At 39.4% G+C, this 18,653-nt stretch overlaps 1 protein-coding gene across 2 annotated transcripts in view; it reads left to right on the top strand.

Annotated features, from left to right (window-relative positions):
• The window catches only part of MINDY2 (MINDY lysine 48 deubiquitinase 2), a 157,390-nt gene that overhangs the window by 116,752 nt on the left and 21,985 nt on the right, over positions 1 to 18,653 (top strand). For both annotated transcript variants that reach the window (XM_037833842.1, XM_037833844.1), the window contains exon 7: positions 14,820 to 14,993. In XM_037833842.1, coding sequence (XP_037689770.1) covers positions 14,820 to 14,993 — 174 coding nt within the window. The remainder of the gene's footprint in view (positions 1 to 14,819; positions 14,994 to 18,653) is intronic.

Here is an 18,653-nt window from a genome sequence, read left to right as displayed (position 1 = left end):
GGTTCAACATGAGAAAATCTGTTAATATAATACACCACATTGACAGAATGAAGGGGGATAAAAAACCACATTATCATCTCAACTGGTGCAGAAAAGGCATTTCACAAAATCCACACCCATTCTTTTGATCAAAAAACACTTAGAAAACTACCTTAACATGGTAAAGGGCATATATGAAAAGGCAACAGCTAGCAATATACTTAATGTAGACTGAAAACTTTCTAAGATCAAAATAAGACAAGATCGCGTACTGTTACCATTGTTGTTCAGCATTGTACTGGAAGTTCTAACCAGAGCAATCAGGCAAAAAAGAAATAAAAGGCATCCAAATTGCAAAGGAAGAAGTAAAATTTTCCCTATTTGCAGATGACATGATCCTATATAGAGAAAATCCTGAAAAATCTACAACAAAGCTTCTAGAACTGATAAATGAATTCATCAAAGTGGTGGGGTATAAGATCAACACCCCAAAATCAGTAGTGTTTTTAAATGCAAGCACTGAACAATTGGAAGAAGAAATCAAGAAAAAAAAAAAATCCTTTTACAATAACAACTAAAAGAATCAACTATCTAGGAATAAATCTAAGCAACGGTATAAAGGACTTACACGCAGAAAACTACAAAACATTGCTAAAAAAAATCAATGAGGACCTAAATAAGTGGAAGGACATTCCGTGTTCATGGATTGGAAGATGCAATATTGTTAAGATGTCAGTCCTACCCAAAGCAATTTATAAATACAATGCAATCCCAATAAAAATTGCAACAACCTTCTTGGCAGAAATGGAAAAGCCAATCATCAAATTTATATGGAAGGGAAGATAGCTAAAGCCATCTTGAAACAGAAGAAGGAGCTTGCAGGATACACACTTCCTGACCTTAAAACTTATTACATGTAATCAAAACACCGGCACAAGGACAGACTTATAGACCAATGGAATCTAATTGAGAGTTCAGAAATCAACCTTCACATTTGTGGCCAACTGATTTTTGATGAGGGGGCAAAGACCACTAAATTTGGGAAAGAACAGTCTTTTCAACATATAGTACTGGGAAAACTGGATCTCCATTTGTTAAAAAAAAAGGACCACTACCTCACAACTTATACAAAAATTAACTCAAAATGAATCAAAGACCTAAATATAAGGGCCAGAACTATCAAACTCCTAGAAGAAAATGTAGGGAAGCGTCTTAGTGACCTTGTGTTAGGCAACAGTTTCTTAGACTTTACACCCAAAGCACAAGCAACAAAAAAAAAATAAATAAATGGGACCTCATCGAAATTTAAAACTTTTGTGCCTCAAAGGACTTTATCGTGACAGTAAAATGATAACCTACACAATGGGAGAAAATATTTGGAAACCACAAATCCAATAAAGGTTTAATATCCAGAATAAATAAGGAACTTAACAAAAAGGTAAGCAACCTAATTTAAAAATGGGCAAAAGACTTGATGATACATCTCTCCTAAAGAGATAACACAAATGGCTAAAAAACACGTGAAAAGATGCTCAATATCATTAGCTATCAGGGAAATGTAAATCAAAACCACAATGAGATACCACTTCATACCCATTAGAATGGCTGCAATTAAAAAATAGAAAATAACGTGTTGGAGAGGATGCCAAGAAATAGGAACACTCATCATTGCTGGTGGCAGTGTAAAATGATGCCACCACTGTGGAAGACAATTTGGTGTTTCCTCAGAAAGCTAAGTATAAAACTACCACATGGGGAGGCGGGGCAAGATGGCAGACTGGTGAGCTGTATGTTTTAGTTACTCCTCCAGGAAAGTAGGTAGAAACCCAGGAACTGCGTGGACTGGACACCACAGAGCAATCTGTCTTTGGGCATACTTCATACAACACTCATGAAAATGTCGAACTGCTGAGATCAGCGAAATCTGTAAGTTTTTGCGGCCAGGGGACCCGCGCCCCTCCCTGCCAGGCTCAGTCCCGTGGGAGGAGGGGCTGTCAGCTCCGGGAAGGAGAAGGAAGAACTGCAGTGGCAGCCCTTATTGGAAACTCATTCTACTGATCCAAACTCCAACCATAAATAGACTGAGACCAGACACCAGAGAATCTGAGAGCAGCCAGCCCAGCAGAGAGGAGACAGGCATAGAAAAAAAAAAAAAAAACAACACGAAAAACTCCAAAATAAAAGCAGAGGATTTTTGGAGTTCTGGTGAACACAGAAAGGGAAAGGGCGGAGCTCAGGCCTTGAGGCGCATATGCAAATCCCGAAGAAAAGCTGATCTCTCTGCCCTGTGGACCTTTCCTTAATGGCCCTGGTTGCTTTGTCTCTTAGCATTTCAATAACCCATTAGATCTCTGAGGAGGGCCCTTTTTTTTTTTTTTTTTTTAATCCTTTTTTCTTTTTCTAAAACAATTACTCTAAGAAGCCCAATACAGAAAGCTTCAAAGACTTTCAATTTGGGCACGTCAAGTCAAGAGCAGAACTAAGAGAGCTCTGAGACAAAAGGCAATAATCCAGTGGCTGAGAAAATTCACTAAACACCACAACTTCACAAGAAAAGGGGGGTGTCCACTCACAGCCACCATCCTGGTGGACAGGAAACACTCCTGCCCATCGCCAGCCCCATAGCCCAGAGCTGCCCCAGACAACCCAGTGTGATGGAAGTGCTTCAAATAACAGGCACACACCACAAAACTGGGCGTGGACATTACCCTTCCCTGCAACCTCAGCTGATTGTCCCAGACTTGGGAAGGTAGAGCAGTGTGAATTAACAAAGCCCCATTCAGCCATCATTTGAGCAGACTGGGAGCCTCCCTACACAGCCCAGCAGCCCAGAACTGCCCTGGGGGGACGGCACTCACCTGTGACATAGCACAGTCATCCCTCAACAGAGGACCCGGGGTGCACGGCCTGGAAGAGGGGCCCACTTGCAAGTCTCAGGAGCCATACGCCAATACCAAGGACTTGTGGGTCAGTGGCAGAGACAAACTGTGGCAGGACTGAACTGAAGGATTAGACTATTGCAGCAGCTTGAAAACTCTAGGATCACCAGGGAGATTTGATTGTTAGAGCCACCCCCCCCTCCCTGACTGCCCAGAAACACGCCCCATATACAGGGCAGGCAACACCAACTACACACGCAAGCTTGGTACACCAATTGGACCCCACAAGACTCACTCCCCCACTCACCAAAAAGGCTAAGCAGGGGAGAACTGGCTTGTGCAGAACAGGTGGCTCGTGGACGCCACCTGCTGGTTAGTTAGAGAAAGTGTACTCCACGAAGCTGTAGATCTGATAAATTAGAGATAAGGACTTCAATTGGTCTACAAATCCTAAAAGAACCCTATCAAGTTCAGCAAATGCCACGAGGCCAAAAACAACAGAAAATTATAAAGCATATGAAAAAACCAGACGATATGAATAACCCAAGCCCAAGCACCCAAATCAAAAGATCAGAAGAGACACAGCACCTAGAGCAGCTACTCAAAGAACTAAAGATGAACAATGAGACCATAGTATGGCAGACAAAGGAAATCAAGAAGACGCTAGAAGAGCATAAAGAAGACATTGCAAGACTAAATAAAAAAATGGATGATCTTATGGAAATTAAAGAAACTGTTGACCAAATTAAAAAGATTCTGGACACTCATAGTACAAGAATAGAGGAAGTTGAACAACGAATCAGTGACCTGGAAGAAGACAGAATGGAAAATGAAAGCATAAAAGAAAGAATGGGGAAAAAAATTGAAAAAATCGAAATGGACCTCAGGGATATGATAGATAATATGAAACGTCCAAATATAAGACTCATTGGTGTCCCAGAAGGGGAAGAAAAGGGTAAAGGTCTAGGAAGAGTATTCAAAGAAATTGTTGGGGAAAACTTCCCAAATCTTCTAAACAACATAAATACACAAATCATAAATGCTCAGCGAACCCCAAATAGAATAAATCCAAATAAACCCACTCCGAGACATATACTGATCACACTGTCAAACACAGAAGAGAAGGAGCAAGTTCTGAAAGCAGCAAGAGAAAAGCAATTCACCACATACAAAGGAAACAGCATAAGACTAAGTAGTGACTACTCAGCAGCCACCATGGAGGCAAGAAGGCAGTGGCACGATATATTTAAAATTCTGAGTGAGAAAAATTTCCAGCCAAGAATACTTTATCCAGCAAAGCTCTCCTTCAAATTTGAGGGAGAGCTTAAATTTTTCACAGACAAACAAATGCTGAGAGAATTTGCTAACAAGAGACCTGCCCTACTGGAGATACTAAAGGGAGCCCTACAGACAGAGAAACAAAGAAAGGACAGAGAGACTTCGAGAAAGGTTCAGTACTAAAGAGATTCAGTATGGGTACAATAAAGGATATTAATAGAGAGAGGGAAAAATATGGCAAACATAAACCAAAGGATAAGATGGCCGATTCAAGAAATGCCTTCACGGTTATAACGTTTAATGTAAATGGATTAAACTCCCCAATTAAAAGATATAGATTCTCAGAATGGATCAAAAAAAATGAACCATCAATATGTTGCATACAAGAGACTCATCTTAGACACAGGGACACAAAGAAACTCAAAGTGAAAGGATGGAAAAAAATATTTCATGCAAGCTACAGCCAAAAGAAAGCAGGTGTAGCAATATTAATCTCAGATAAAATAGACTTCAAATGCAGGGATGTTTTGAGAGACAAAGAAGGCCACTACATACTAATAAAAGGGGCAATTCAGCAAGAAGAAATAACAATCGTAAATGTCTATGCACCCAGTCAAGGTGCCACAAAATACATGAGAGAAACACTGGCAAAACTAAAGGAAGCAATTGATGTTTCCACAATAATTGTGGGAGACTCCAACACATCACTCTCTCCTATAGATAGATCAACCAGACAGAAGACCAATAAGGAAATTGAAAACCTAAACAATCTGATAAATGAATTAGATTTAACAGACATATACAGGACATTACATCCCAAATCACCAGGATACACATACTTTTCTAGTGCTCATGGAACTTTCTCCAGAATAGATCATATGCTGGGACATAAAACAAGCCTCAATAAATTTAAAAAGATTGAAATTATTCAAAGCACATTCTCTGACCACAATGGAATACAATTAGAAGTCAATAAGCATCAGAGACTTAGAAAATTCACAAATACCTGGAGGTTAAACAACACACTCCTAAACAATCAGTGGGTTAAAGAAGAAATAGCAAGAGAAATTGCTAAATATATAGAGACGAATGAAAATGAGAACACAACATACCAAAACCTATGGGATGCAGCAAAAGCAGTGCTGAGGGGGAAATTTATAGCACTAAACGCATATATTAAAAAGGAAGAAAGAGCCAAAATCAAAGAACTAATGGATCAACTGAAGAAGCTAGAAAATGAACAGCAAACCAATCCTAAACCAAGTAGAAGAAAAGAAATAACAAGGATTAAAGCAGAAATAAATGACATAGAGAACAAAAAAACAATAGAGAGGATAAATATCACCAAAAGTTGGTTCTTTGAGAAGATCAACAAGATTGACAAGCCCCTAGCTAGACTGACAAAATCAAAAAGAGAGAAGACCCATATAAACAAAATAATGAATGAAAAAGGTGACATAACTGCAGATCCTGAAGAAATTAAAAAAATTATAAGAGGATACTATGAACAACTGTATGGCAACAAACTGGACAATGTAGAAGAAATGGACAATTTCGTGGAAACATATGAACAACCTAGACTGACCAGAGAAGAAATAGAAGACCTCAACCAACCCATCACAAGGAAAGAGATCCAATCAGTCATCAAAAATCTTCCCACAAATAAATGCCGAGGGCCAGATGGCTTCACAGGGGAATTCTACCAAACTCCAGAAAGAACTGACACCAATCTTACTCAAACTCTTTCAAAACATTGAAGAAAATGGAACACTACCTAACTCATTTTATGAAGCTAACATCAATCTAATACCAAAACCAGGCAAAGATGCTACAAAAAAGGAAAACTACCGGCCAATCTCCCTAATGAATATAGATGCAAAAATCCTCAACAAAATACTTGCAAATCGAATCCAAAGACACATTAAAAGAATCATACACCATGACCAAGTGGGGTTCATTCCAGGCATGCAAGGATGGTTCAACATAAGAAAATCAATCAATGTATTACAACACATTAAAAATTCAAAAGGGAAAAATCAAATGATCATCTTAATAGATGCTGAAAAAGCATTTGACAAAATCCAACATCCGTTTTTGATAAAAACACTTCAAAAGGTAGGAATTGAAGGAAACTTCCTCAACATGATAAAGAGCATGTATGAAAAACCCACAGCCAGCATAGTACTCAATGGTGAGAGACTGAAAGCCTTCCCTCTAAGATCAGGAACAAGACAAGGATGCCCGCTGTCACCACTGTTATTCAACATTGTGCTGGAAGTGCTAGCCAGGGCAATCCGGCAAGACAAAGAAATAAAAGGCATCCAAATTGGAAAAGAAGAAGTAAAAGTGTCATTGTTTGCAGATGATATGATCTTATATCTAGAAAACCCTGAGAAATCGACGATACAGCTACTAGAGCTAATAATCAAATTTAGCAAAGTAGCGGGATACAAGATTAATGCACATAAGTCAGTAATGTTTCTATATGCTAGAAATCAACAAACTGAAGAGACACTCAAGAAAAAGATACCATTTTCAATAGCAACTAAAAAAATCAAGTACCTAGGAATAAACTTAACCAAAGATGTAAAAGACCTATACAAAGAAAACTACATAACTCTACTAAAAGAAATAGAAGGGGACCTTAAAAGATGGAAAAATATTCCATGTTCATGGATAGGAAGGCTAAACGTCATTAAGATGTCAATTCTACCCAAACTCATCTATAGATTCAATGCAATCCCAATCAAAATTCCAACAACCTACTTTGCAGACTTGGAAAAGCTAGTTATCAAATTTATTTGGAAAGGGAAGATGCCTCGAATTGCTAAAGACACTCTAAAAAAGAAAAACGAAGTGGGAGGACTTACACTCCCTGACTTTGAAGCTTATTATAAAGCCACAGTTGCCAAAACAGCATGGTACTGGCACAAAGATAGACATATAGATCAATGGAATTGAATTGAGAATTCAGAGATAGACCCTCAGATCTATGGCCGACTGAGCTTTGATAAGGCCCCCAAAGTCACTGAACTGAGCCATAATGGTCTTTTCAACAAATGGGGCTGGGAGAGTTGGATATCCACATCCAAAAGAATGAAAGAGGACCCCTACCTCACCCCCTACACAAAAATTAACTCAAAATGGACCAAAGATCTCAATATAAAAGAAAGTACCATAAAACTCCTAGAAGATAATGTAGGAAAACATCTTCAAGACCTTGTATTAGGCGGCCACTTCCTAGACTTTACACGCAAAGCACAAGCAACAAAAGAGAAAATAGATAAATGGGAACTCCTCAAGCTTAGAAGTTTCTGCACCTGAAAGGAATTTCTCAAAAAGGTAAAGAGGCAGCCAACTCAATGGGAAAAAATTTTTGGAAACCATGTATCTGACAAAAGACTGATATCTTGCATATACAAAGAAATCCTACAACTCAATGACAATAGTACAGACACCCCAATTATAAAATGGGCAAAAGATATGAAAAGACAGTTGTCTGAAGTGGAAATACAAATGGCCAAGAAACACATGAAAAAATGTTCAGCTTCACTAGCTATTAGAGAGATGCAAATTAAGACCACAATGAGATACCATCTAACACCAGTTAGAATGGCTGCCATTAAACAAACAGGAAACTACAAATGCTGGAGGGTATGTGGAGAAATTGGAACTCTTATTCATTGTTGGTGGGACTGTATAATGGTTCAGCCACTCTGGAAGTCAGTCTGGCAGTTCCTTAGAAAACTAGATATAGAGCTACCATTCGATCCAGCGATTGCACTTCTCGGTATATACCCGGAAGATCGGAAAGCAGTGACATGAACAGATATCTGCACGCCAATGTTCATAGCAGCATTATTCACAATTGCCAAGAGATGGAAACAACCCAAATGTCCTTCAACAGATGAGTGGATAAATAAAATGTGGTATATACACACGATGGAATACTACACGGCAGTAAGAAGGAACGATCTCGTGAAACATATGACAGCATGGATGAACCTTGAAGACATAATGCTGAGTGAAATAAGCCAGGCACAAAAAGAGAAATATTATATGCTACCACTAATGTGAACTTTGAAAAATGTAAAACAAATGGTTTATAATGTAGAATGTAGGGGAACTAGCAGTAGAGAGCAATTAAGGAAGGGGGAACAATAAACCAAGAAGAACAGATAAGCTATTTAACGTTCTGGGGATGCACAGAAATGACTATGGTCTGTTAATTTCTGATGGATATAGTAGGAACAAGTTCACAGAAATGTTGCTATATTAGGTAACTTTCTTGGGGTAAAGTAGGAACATGTTTGAAGTTAAGCAGTTATCTTAGGTTAGTTGTCTTTTTCTTACTCCCTTGTTATGGTCTCTTTGAAATGTTCTTTTATTGTGTGTTTGTTTTCTTTTTAACTTTTTTTTTCATACAGTTGATTTAAAAAAGAAGGGAAAGTTAAAAAAAAAAAAAAAAGAAAAACAAGGAAAAAAAAAAAGATGTCGTGCCCCCTTGAGGAGCCTGTGGAGAATGCAGGGGTATTCGCCTACCCCACCTCCATGGTTGCTAACATGACCACAGACATAGGGGACTGGTGGTTTGATGGGTTGAGCCCTCTACCATAAGTTTTAACCTTGGGAAGACGGTTGCTGCAAAGGAAAGGCTAGGCCTCCCTATATTTGTGCCTAAGAGTCTCCTGCTGAATGCCTCTTTGTTGCTCAGATGTGGCCCTCTCTCTCTGGCTAAGCCAACTTGAAAGGTGAAATCACTGCCCTCCCCACTACGTGGGATCAGACACCCAGGGGAGTGAATCTCCCTGGCAATGTAGAATATGACTCCCGGGGAGGAATGTAGACCCGGCATCGTGGGACGGAGAACATCTTCTTGACCAAAAGGGGGATGTGAAAGGAAATGAAATAAGCTTCAGTGGCAGAGAGATTCCAAAACGAGCCGAGAGGTCACTCTGGTGGGCACTCTTACGCACACTTTAGACAACCCTTTTTAGGTTCTAAAGAATTGGGGTAGCTGGTGGTGGATACCTGAAACTATCAAACTACAACCCAGAACCCATGAATCTCGAAGACAGTTCTATAAAAATGTGGCTTATGAGGGGTGACAATGGGATTGGGAAAGCCATAAGGACCACACTCCACTTTGTCTAGTTTATGGATGGATGAGTAGAAAAATAGGGGAAGGAAACAAACAGACAAAGGTACCCAGTGTTCTTTTTTACTTCAATTGCTCTTTTTCACTCTAATAATTATTATTGTTATTTTTGTGTGTGTGCTAATGAAGGTGTCAGTTATTGATTTGGGTGAGGAATGTACAACTATGTAATGGTACTGTAAACAATCGAAAGTACGATTTGTTTTGTATGACTGCGTGGTATGTGAATATATCTCAATAAAATGATCATTAAAAAAATTAAAAAAAAAATTTAAAAAAAAGCTATTTCCTTAATCAAAGAGTAATAAAAATGGTCTCATTAAAGGAAAAAATAAAAAAAAATAAAAAAAATAAAAGACATGAGGCAAAGAAAAAAAAAAAAAAAAAAACTACCACATGACCCAGCAATCCCTCTATGAGGTATATACCGAAAAGAATTGAAAGCAGGTACTTGAGCAGAATTTTGCACATTGATGTTCATAGCAATGTTATTCAGAATTGTCAAGAGATGAAGCAACCAAAGTGTCCATCAACCGAAAAATGGATAAACAAAATGTGATAACACTTACAATGGAGAATTATTCAGCTATAAAAATGAGTGAAATCCTGATACATTCAACAACATGGATGTACATTTGAAGACATAATGTTGAGTGAAGGAAGCCAGACACACAAGGACAAATATTGTATTATCTCCCTGATTTGAAATAATTAGAATAAGCAAGCCCACAAAATAAAAATTTAGAATATAGGTTACCAGGGGACAGAGTGGGGATAGGGAATGGGAAGGTAAGGCTTAAAAGGTACAGAGCTCTATTTGTAATGTGGAAATGTTTTGATAATGTATGGTGGTGATGGGAGGACAACATTGTGAATGTAATAAACTATTAGAATATGTATCTGAATGTGACTAAAGGGGGAAATGTTAGATTGTATATGTGGTCACAGAATAAGAATTTTAAAAAATTCATGGAAGCACACTGCACAGAGAACCCTAAGTTCAACCATGGACTCTATTGTTAATAGTACAATTATAAAGATGTGCTATCATCAGTTGTAACAAATGTCCCACACGAATGCAAGGTGTTGATGGTAGGGTGGTATATGGGATTCCTGTGGTTTTTTTCCTTTTTTTTTTTACAATGTAGTTTCACTGAAATATGTTCATATACCATACAATCATTCAAAGTGTACACCAGTTCACACTTCCATCATACAGTTGTGCATTCAGCACCACAATCAATATTTCAACATTTTCATCACTCCAAAAGATAAAAATGGAAATAAGAATAAAAATGAAAGTGAAAGAGAACACTCAAAGCATCCCATACTCCTTCTCCCCCCTCATTTACCTTTTTTTTTTTTTTTTTTTCATTTTTATTGAGATTGTTCAGATACCATACAATTATCCAAAGATCCAAAGTGTACAATCACTTGCCCCTGGGTACCCTCATACAGCTGTGCATGCATCACACTTAATTTTTGTTCAATTTTTAGAAACTTTTCATTACTCCAGTCAAGAAATAAAGTGAAAGATGAAAAGAGAAAAAAAGAAAAGGAAACTCTAAACCTCCCCTATCCCTAACCAACCCCCCTCAATTGTTGACTCCTAGTATTGATATAGTACGTTTGTTACTGTTTATGAAAAAATGTTGAAATACTACTAACTGTAGTATATAGTTTGTAATAGGAATATAGTTCTTCCCTATATGCCCCTCTATTATTAACTTCTACTTGTATTGTCATACATTTGTTCTGGATCATGGAAGCGATTTCTAGTATTTGTACAGTTGATCGTGGACATTGCCCACCATAGGATTCAGTTTTATACATTCCCATCTTTTGACCTCCAACTTTCTTTCTGGTGACATATATGACTTTGAGCTTCCCCTTTCCACCTCATTCACACACCATTCGGCGCTGTTAGTTATTCTCACATCTTGCTACCAACACCCCTGTTCATTTCCAAACATTTAAGTTCATCCTAATTGAACATTCTGCTCATACTAAGCAAGAGCATCTACATTTCTTCCACAAGGCAGGAGGGAGAGTCATAGAAGGTAGAGAGGCAAAAGAAAGAGGAAACAAAAAAATGACAGCTAGGAAGCAGCAAAAGGAAAAATAACCTTAAAGTAGAATAAAGAATCAGACAATACCACCAATGTCAAGTGTGTAACATGCCTCCCCTATCCCCCCCTCTTATCTGCATTCACCTTGGTATATCACCTTTATTACATTAAAGGAAGCAGAATACAATGATTCTATTAGTTACAGTCTCTAGTTTATGCTGATTGCATCCCTCCCCCAATGCCTCCCCATTTTTAACACCTTGCAAGGTTGACATTTGCTTGCTCTCCCTCGTAAAAGAACATATTTGTACATTTTATCACAATTGTTGAATACTCTAGATTTCACCAAGTTACACAGTCCCAGTCGTTATCTTTCCTCCTTTCTTGTGGTGTCTCACATGCTCCCCATCTTCCTCTCTCAACCATATTCATAGTTACCTTTGTTCAATGTACTTACATTGCTGTGCTACCATCTCCCAAAATTGTGTTCCAAACCACACACTCCTGTCTTCTATCACCCTGTAGTGCTCCCTTTAGTATTTCCTGTAGGTCAGGTGTCTTGTTCACAAAGTCTCTCGTTGTCTGTTTGTCAGAAAATATTTTGAGCTCTCCCTCGTATTTGAAGGACAGCTTTGCTGGATACAGGATTCTTGGTGGTTTTTCTCTTTCAGTATCTTAAATATATCACACCACTTCCTTCTTGCCTCCATGGTTTCTGCTGAGAGATCCACACATAGTCTTATTAAGCTTCCTTTGTATGTGATGGATTGCTTTTCTCTTGCTGCTTTCAGGATTCTCTCTTTGTCTTTGACATTTGATAATCTGATTATTAAGTGTCTTGGTGTAGGCCTATTCATATCTCTTCTGTTTGGAGTACACTGCGCTGCTTGGATCTGTAATTTTATGTCTTTCATAAGAGATGGGAAATTTTCATTAATTATTTCTTCTATTATTGCTTCTGCCCCCTTTCCCTTCTCTTCTCCTTCTGGGACACCAGTGATACGTACATTATTGTACTTTGTCTCATCCTTGAGTTCCCAGAGATGTTGCTCATATTTTTTCATTCTTTTCTCCATCTGCTCCTTTGCGTGTAGGCTTTCAGGTGTTTTGTTCTCCAGTTACTGAGTGTTTTCTTCTGCCTCTTGAGATCTGCTGTTGTATGTTTCCATTGTGTCTTTCATCTCTTGTGTTGTGCCTTTCATTTCCATAGATTCTACTAGTAGGTTTTTTGAACTTTTGATTTCTGCCGTATACATGTCCAGTGCTTCCTTTACAGCCTCTATCTCTTTTGCAATATCTTCTCTAAACTTTTTGAATTGATTTAGCATTAGTTGTTTAAATTCCTGTATCTCAGTTGAAGTGTAAGTTTGTTCCTTTGACTGGGCCATAACTTTGTTTTTCTTAGTGTAGGTTGTAATTTTCTGTTGTCTGGGCATGGTTTCCTTGGTTATCCAAATCAGGTTTTCCCAGACCAGAACAGGCTCAGGTCCCAGAGGGAAGAAATATTCAGTATCTGGTTTCCCTGCAGGTGTGTCTTAGAAAATTGCTCCACCCTTTGATGCCTCAGGTCACTGTGCTTTTCTGCCCAGCAGGTGATGCCTGTTAGCCTATAATTCTTGACTGGTGTGAGGAGGTATGGCTGTGTTCCCCCAGGCTCTGGGGTCTGGTTGTGAATGGAAAGGACCCCATCCCTTTCCTCCTAGAGAAGACAGACCCCTCAGGTGGAGGTCATTACCATTTCAATGCTCTCTGCTTGTGGTGTCTCCACCCTTCCCAGAGTCACAACCCTTGAAACTGAAAATGACTGGGGCTTTCTCCACTGAGCCAAAAAAGAAACAGATAGTCCCCTTCAGGTGCAGTCCAAGGCAACCCTCCGGCTCTCCCAGGTCAGTCGTCACCCAAAGCCTCTGTCTGTTTTTTGGGGCTGCGTACCTGTAGTGAGCAGTTCACACTCGCTACTTAAAACCCCAGTTGGAGCTCAGCTGAGCTGTATTCGCTTGCTGGGAGAGAGCTTCTCTCTGGCACCACAAGGCTCTGCAGCTCGGGCTATGGGGGAGGGGGTCTCCCGACCTGGTTCCGCAGGTTTTACTTACAGATTTTATGCTGTGTTCTCGGGCATTCCTCCCAATTCAGGTTGGTGTATGATGAATGGATGGTCTCGTTTTTCCCCCCGCAGTTATTCTGGATTATTTACTAGTTGTTTCTGTTTTTTTGTAGTTGTTCCAGGGGGACTACTTAGCTTCCACTCCTCTCTATGCCGCCATCTTGCCCGAGTCCTACCTTTTTTTTTAATTGAAATATATTCATATACCATACAGTCTTCCATAGTGTAAAACAATTGTTCACAGTTTCATCATAGTCAATTTTTGAACATTTTCATTTCTCTAAAAAATAAAAGTAAGAATAAAAATAAAAATAAAAAGAACATTCAAAATGTCCTATTTCCCCCATCTCCATACTATTTATTTACTTTTTGTCCCCATTTTTTCCTACTCATTTGTCATACACTGGGCAAAGGGAGTGTGAGCCACAAGGTCCCCACAATCACACAGTCACACCATGTAAGCCACATACTCACACAATCACCCTCAAGAATCAAGGACACTGGACTGCAACTCAACAATTTCAGATATTTCCTTCTAACTTCTAATAAACTAAACACTAAAAAGGGATATCTATATTGCATAAGAGTTACCTCCAGAATGACCTCTCGATTCCATTTGAAATCTCTCAGCCATTGAAACGTTATTTTATTTCAATTCTCCTCCTCTTTTTGGCCCAAAAGGCTTTCTTAATCACATGATTCAGGGTCCAGGCTCATTCCTGGGAGCCACGCTCCATATTGCAGGGAGATTTATACCCTTGGGAATCGTCCTACGTAGGGGGGAGGGCTGTGGGTGTACCTGCCGAGTTGGCTTAGAGAGAGGCCACATCTGAGCAATAAAGGAAGCCCTCTGGGAGTGACTCTTAGGCACAATGGTTTTCCTGTATTTTATGCATGATTATTCCATAAACCCATAACTTCTCTAGTAAGGAAAAGAATAATAATTAAAAAACAAACAAACAAACAAAACAGAAGGTGGCTTCATTTATTGTGGTTGTTATTTATTCATTACCTGATGGATTTTTCAGGAACTTATATAGTATTTTTCTGTTTTGCAAAATGAGGTCATAACCCCAAAAGCTATTTATGTCATGTATTAGTTGAACATGCTAACAAAAGTCTCCTATTTCTTCTTATATTTTAATGTCAATACTGCAAATTATATTCAAAGCCAGGTGGATTTAATTCAGTGAGTAAATAAGATTATCTACTTGGTTCATTATTATATGGTATAAATCTAACTAGTAGGAATAATTAAAATGCTTTTGACATATAAGTTATAAAGTTTTCTTCAATATTAACTAGTTTTAATCAATTTAGCATTCCTTTTTCTTTTGTTATTCCTTATTAAGGGCCAGCTGTATTTGTTGGTAACAGACCAGGGATTTCTTACTGAAGAAAAAGTTGTTTGGGAAAGTCTACACAATGTAGATGGTGATGGAAATTTCTGTGACTCAGGATTTCATCTGAGGCCTCCATCAGATCCAGAAACTGTATATAGAGGACAACAGGATCAGATAGATCAGGTAAATTTGTTTTGTCGTCTTTATATTGTGTAAAATGCTCATTCATTTCCAATGTGAATTCATGTATCCAAATCTTTTGAACTAAAGATTTATGCCTTGGGCGAGGCGGGGCAAGGTGGCAGACTGGTGAGCTGTATGTTTTAGTTACTCCTCCAGGAAAGTAGGTAGAAAGCCAGGAACTGCGTGGACTGGACACCACAGAGCGATCTGACTTTGGGCATACTTCATATAACACTCATGAAAACGTGGAACTGCTGAGATCAGCGAAATCTGTAAGTTTTTGCGGCCAGGGGACCCGCGCCCCTCCCTGCCAGGCTCAGTCCCGTGGGAGGAGGGGCTGTCAGCTCCGGGAAGGAGAAGGGAGAACTGCAGTGGCAGCCCTTATCGGAAACTCATTCTGCTGATCCAAACTCCAACCATAGATAGATGGAGACTAGACACCAGAGAATCTGAGAGCAGCCAGCCCAGCAGAGAGGAGACAGGCATAGAAAAAAAACAACACGAAAAACTCCAAAATAAAAGCGGAGGATTTTTGGAGTTCTGATGAACATAGAAGGGGGAAGGGCAGAGCTCAGGCCCGAGCTCAGGCCCTGAGGCGCATATGCAAATCCCGAAGAAAAGCTGATCTCTCTGCCCTGTGGACCTTTCCTTAATGGCCCTGGTTGCTTTGTCTCTTAGCATTTCAATAACCCATTAGATCTCTGAGGAGGGCCCTTTTTTTTTTTTTTTTTTAATGCTTTTTTCTTTTTCTAAAACAATTACTCTAAGAAGCCCAATACAGAAAGCTTCAAAGCCTTGCAATTTGGGCACGTCAAGTCAAGAGCAGAACTAGGAGAGCTCTGAGACAAAAGGCAATAATCCAGTGGCTGAGAAAATTCACTAAACACCACAACTTCCCAAGAAAAGGGGGGTGTCCGCTCACAGCCATCATCCTGGTGGACAGGAAACACCCCTGCCCATCGCCAGCCCCATAGCCCAGAACTGCCCCAGACAACCCAGTGTGACGGAAGTGCTTCAAATAACAGGCACACACCACAAAACTGGGCATGGACATTAGCCTTCCCTGCAACCTCAGCTGATTGTCCCAGACTTGGGAAGGTAGAGCAGTGTGAATTAACAAAGCCCCATTCAGCCATCATTTGAGCAGACTGGGAGCCTCCCTACACAGCCCAGCAGCCCAGAACTGCCCTGGGGGGACGGCACTCACCTGTGACATAGCACAGTCATCCCTCAACAGAGGACCCGGGGTGCACGGCCTGGAAGAGGGGCCCACTTGCAAGTCTCAGGAGCCATACGCCAATACCAAGGACTTGTGGGTCAGTGGCAGAGACAAACTGTGGCAAGACTGAACTGAAGGATTAGACTATTGCAGCAGCTTTAAAACTCTAGGATCACCAGGGAGATTTGATTGTTAGAGCCACCCCCCCTCCCTGACTGCCCAGAAACACGCCCCATATACAGGGCAGGCAACACCAACTACACACGCAAGCTTGGTACACCAATTGGACCCCACAAGACTCACTCCCCCACTACCAAAAAGGCTAAGCAGGGGAGAACTGGCTTGTGGAGAACAGGTGGCTCGTGGACGCCACCTGCTGGTTAGTTAGAGAAAGTGTACTCCACGAAGCTGTAGATCTGATAAATTAGAGATAAGGACTTCAATTGGTCTACAAATCCTAAAAGAACCATATCAAGTTCAGCAAATGCCACGAGGCCAAAAACAACAGAAAATTATAAAGCATATGAAAAAAACAGACGATATGAATAACCCAAGCCCAAGCACCCAAATCAAAAGATCAGAAGAGACATAGCACCTAGAGCAGGTACTCAAAGAACTAAAGATGAACAATGAGACCATAGTATGGGAGACAAAGGAAATCAAGAAGACCCTAGAAGAGCATAAAGAAGACATTGCAAGACTAAATAAAAAAAAGGACGATCTTATGGAAATTAAAGAAAATGTTGACCAAATTAAAAAGATTCTGGACACTCATAGTACAAGACTAGAGGAAGTTGAACAACGAATCAGTGACCTCGAAGATGACAGAATGGAAAATGAAAGCATAAAAGAAAGAATGGGGAAAAAAATTGAAAAAATCGAAATGGACCTCAGGGATATGATAGATAATATGAAACGTCCAAATATAAGACTCATTGGTGTCCCAGAAGGGGAAGAAAAGGGTAAAGGTCTAGGAAGAGTATTCAAAGAAATTGTTGGGGAAAACTTCCCAAATCTTCTAAACAACATAAACACTCAAATCATAAATGCTCAGCGAACCCCAAATAGAATAAATCCAAATAAACCCACTCCGAGACATATACTGATCACACTGTCAAACACAGAAGAGAAGGAGCAAGTTCTGAAAGCAGCAAGAGAAAAGCAATTCACCACATACAAAGGAAACAGCATAAGACTAAGTAGTGACTACTCAGCAGCCAGCATGGAGGCGAGAAGGCAGTGGCACGATATATTTAAAATTCTGAGTGAGAAAAATTTCCAACCAAGAATACTTTATCCAGCAAAGCTCTCCTTCAAATGTGAGGGAGAGCTTAAATTTTTCACAGACAAACAAATGCTGAGAGAATTTGCTAACAAGAGACCTGCCCTACTGGAGATACTAAAGGGAGCCCTACAGACAGAGAAACAAAGAAAGGACAGAGAGACTTGGAGAAAGGTTCAGTACTAAAGAGATTCGGTATGGGTACAATAAAGGATATTAATAGACAGAGGGGAAAAATATGAGAAACATAAACCAAAGGATAAGATGGCCGATTCAAGAAATGCCTTCACGGTTATAACGTTTAATGTAAATGGATTAAACTCCCCAATTAAAAGATATAGATTCGCAGAATGGATCAAAAAAAATGAACCATCAATATGTTGCATACAAGAGACTCATCTTAGACACAGGGACACAAAGAAACTCAAAGTGAAAGGATGGAAAAAAATATTTCATGCAAGCTACAGCCAAAAGAAAGCAGGTGTAGCAATATTAATCTCAGATAAAATAGACTTCAAATGCAGGGATGTTTTGAGAGACAAAGAAGGCCACTACATACTAATAAAAGGGGCAATTCAGCAAGAAGAAATAACAATCGTAAATGTCTATGCACCCAGTCAAGGTGCCACAAAATACATGAGAGAAACACTGGCAAAACTAAAGGAAGCAATTGATGTTTCCACAATAATTGTGGGAGACTTCAACACATCACTCTCTCCTATAGATAGATCAACCAGACAGAAGACCAATAAGGAAATTGAAAACCTAAACAATCTGATAAATGAATTAGATTTAACAGACATATACAGGACATTACATCCCAAATCACCAGGATACACATACTTTTCTAGTGCTCATGGAACTTTCTCCAGAATAGATCATATGCTGGGACATAAAACAAGCCTCAATAAATTTAAAAAGATTGAAATTATTCAAAGCACATTCTCTGACCACAATGGAATACAATTAGAAGTCAATAAGCATCAGAGACTTAGAAAATTCACAAATACCTGGAGGTTAAACAACACACTCCTAAACAATCAGTGGGTTAAAGAAGAAATAGCAAGAGAAATTGCTAAATATATAGAGACGAATGAAAATGAGAACACAACATACCAAAACCTATGGGATGCAGCAAAAGCAGTGCTGAGGGGGAAAT

The sequence above is a fragment of the Choloepus didactylus genome, chromosome 4, assembly GCF_015220235.1.
Source record: "Choloepus didactylus isolate mChoDid1 chromosome 4, mChoDid1.pri, whole genome shotgun sequence".
Lineage (NCBI taxonomy): Eukaryota > Metazoa > Chordata > Mammalia > Pilosa > Megalonychidae > Choloepus > Choloepus didactylus.
Note: the sequence above shows the minus strand (reverse complement) of the source record. Positions and strands in the feature narration are given on the sequence as shown.